General features: G+C 34.0%; 1 protein-coding gene across 2 annotated transcripts; it reads right to left on the reverse strand.

Annotated features, from left to right (window-relative positions):
• Positions 1–663: 663 nt before the first annotated feature.
• LOC124912615 lies at positions 664–1917 on the reverse strand. 2 transcript variants are annotated; one of them, XM_047453257.1, is made up of 4 exons: positions 1696–1917; positions 1494–1610; positions 1354–1393; positions 664–1259 (listed from the first exon to the last, which is right to left on the reverse strand). In XM_047453257.1, exons 1-4 carry the CDS (start codon positions 1864–1866, stop codon positions 1177–1179), a joined length of 411 nt encoding a protein of 136 aa, XP_047309213.1. In that variant the 5' UTR covers positions 1867–1917; the 3' UTR covers positions 664–1176. The 2 variants fall into 2 exon arrangements, with proteins under 2 accessions (XP_047309213.1, XP_047309214.1); XM_047453258.1 differs by having other exon boundaries at positions 1341–1393.
• Positions 1918–2231: the final 314 nt, after the last annotated feature.

Raw genomic sequence — 2231 nt, forward strand, 5'->3', positions numbered from 1 at the left:
CTTGAAGTATCATAGGATAAATGTACCAAGTGGAACAGTGCTCGTGCTCGTCGTGGAGCTCATTGTCTGTATCGTCGCCGCAGCCGGCCAGTTTAGAGAGGAGGAGAAGAGCGGGAAGAGAGAGAAGGAGAAGAAATGAAATGGAAAAAAATGGCGAGTTTATATTAAATAGTAAGGGTATTCTGGACTTTTTACACTGTTCCATTTCGCGAAACGCGAAATCTCTTCGCGTTGCGTGAAAAAAGTAATTTCGTTCAAAAAAATTAAAATGGTCACCAAAGAAATATAAATTAGCTGGTGACCACGGAGGCAAATACCTCCTAATCATTTCGTCAAATTTCCCAAGTCTGACCTAAAAAATTTGTCATTTACAATCTTAAATCGACTTAAAAATGTAAGATGGCCACAATAAATAGTAAATTCCTCTCAATCCTACTAGACATAAGGTTGTTTATGTAATCAGTTGTCTTAGTGGGGATATTCATGTTTCCTGAGTTATTCTTGGTCAATAATTGGAAGGCAACTTTCAGCATACATGAATCATTGTCATTTTTAACAGTTAGAATTCGATAAAAAAAAATTGTATTAAATAATATATTGGTTACATTATAATAACATATAACTCGAAACTAATATTATAATATTGATATTATATTATCACAAATCTTTTACACATATATATTATCTTATAGTCTATCAACAACACAGATAAATAATCCCAAATCCCTAGGATCCCTGCCCTCCATCACCACCTGCCTCCCCTGTAAGGTGCATACACTAGCATGGAACCCGACCCATCTAATTGAGTCTCTTGCAGTTGAGATGGTTGCCTCCACTCTCCCCCATCTATATTTACAGCATATGAAATTAAACAGATATTGATGGGAAATGGGCATCCAGAACGAATTTGAGGCACTCAGCACCACCCTAGTTGGCTCACCTGGAGTATGCCAAAAGGGGATCAATGCTGACATTAATAAGCTCCTTACGAGCATCATCTAACTCCTCTTTGCTGATACGTTCCTTAACAATAAGTGCCTGATTTAGTGCTTCAGCTTGTTCAAGTCGTCTAATTTTTCCTTTAGTTCTTCCTCAACTTCATCCATCTTCTTCTTCGCTTCCACATCACCAGAATCGTTCATATGTTTCATCACCCCTACAGCTCCTCTTAACCGCTCAATCTCCAGTTCCAATGCCTGTTTCGCATCGATTTTCTTTTCCAAATCTAATGTTTTTGCATGAAGTTTCTCCTTTTCTTTCTGCAACAATTTATCAGACTTATCAATATATAATTTTGTTCAATTTCATCACATAAATTATAACCACAACAACAATATTACTTAAGCATGAAACCTTTTGCTCGTCCAACAGGTTCATATGACCCATATGAATCCTGCATTCAAGGAAAACCAAAATTAAAGAAGAAAAGTTTAGTTTGAAAAGACAATCACAATTTGAATATGATAGATGGGACAATATAAGGCAAACAGTACCTGGATAAACAACCCGATCATCATGTATGACCCAATTAGTTCTGATCTCCTTTTGGAACTTGGCCAATGTGAAAGACCCAAAGTCTTGATCATGCCCACTGGGACTTCATCTAAAATCTGAGAGACCATACAGAATCTAAATCATAAATCAAATCCACATTTTAATTATTAAAACTAGATGCAAAAATGGTCACTGTCGAACCTGATTTGAAAGCCCAAACGGCTGCGGAATGATGCAGGGAGACTGTGAGACCGAAAACCTTATATAGCAACAAGGTTCGGTAGATTTTATATATACCATCGGAGACATTTCTTTAGATATTTCAATCTTGGCATAATCGGAAGAATATGCTATAGATTGAAACTGATTCATTTGAGAGATTGAAAATTACGGCGGAGGACGACCAAGGACGAAAAACATGATTAGGTTAAAAATCTCTATGAAACTTCCCTTTGGGCCTGTCCTATTTATATATAGATCTGGTGGTATAAAATATAATTTTATACAAAAATGCTTTTAAATTTACAATTGTATAATTGAATATTTAATTAGTCAATTTTAAACTCAATCTTATTTTAAAATAAAATAAAAATAAAATCTTTATAATTGATTGAATTTGTTCATAAAATCCGAAAAGATATATATTTGTTCTAAAAATAAAATATCTTTAATTTTAATAAGAATAACAAATATAAAATTCACATATTTTTGTCAATTAATTTTGATATATATATAAT

The sequence above is a fragment of the Impatiens glandulifera genome, chromosome 8 (assembly GCF_907164915.1).
Source record: "Impatiens glandulifera chromosome 8, dImpGla2.1, whole genome shotgun sequence".
Lineage (NCBI taxonomy): Eukaryota > Viridiplantae > Streptophyta > Magnoliopsida > Ericales > Balsaminaceae > Impatiens > Impatiens glandulifera.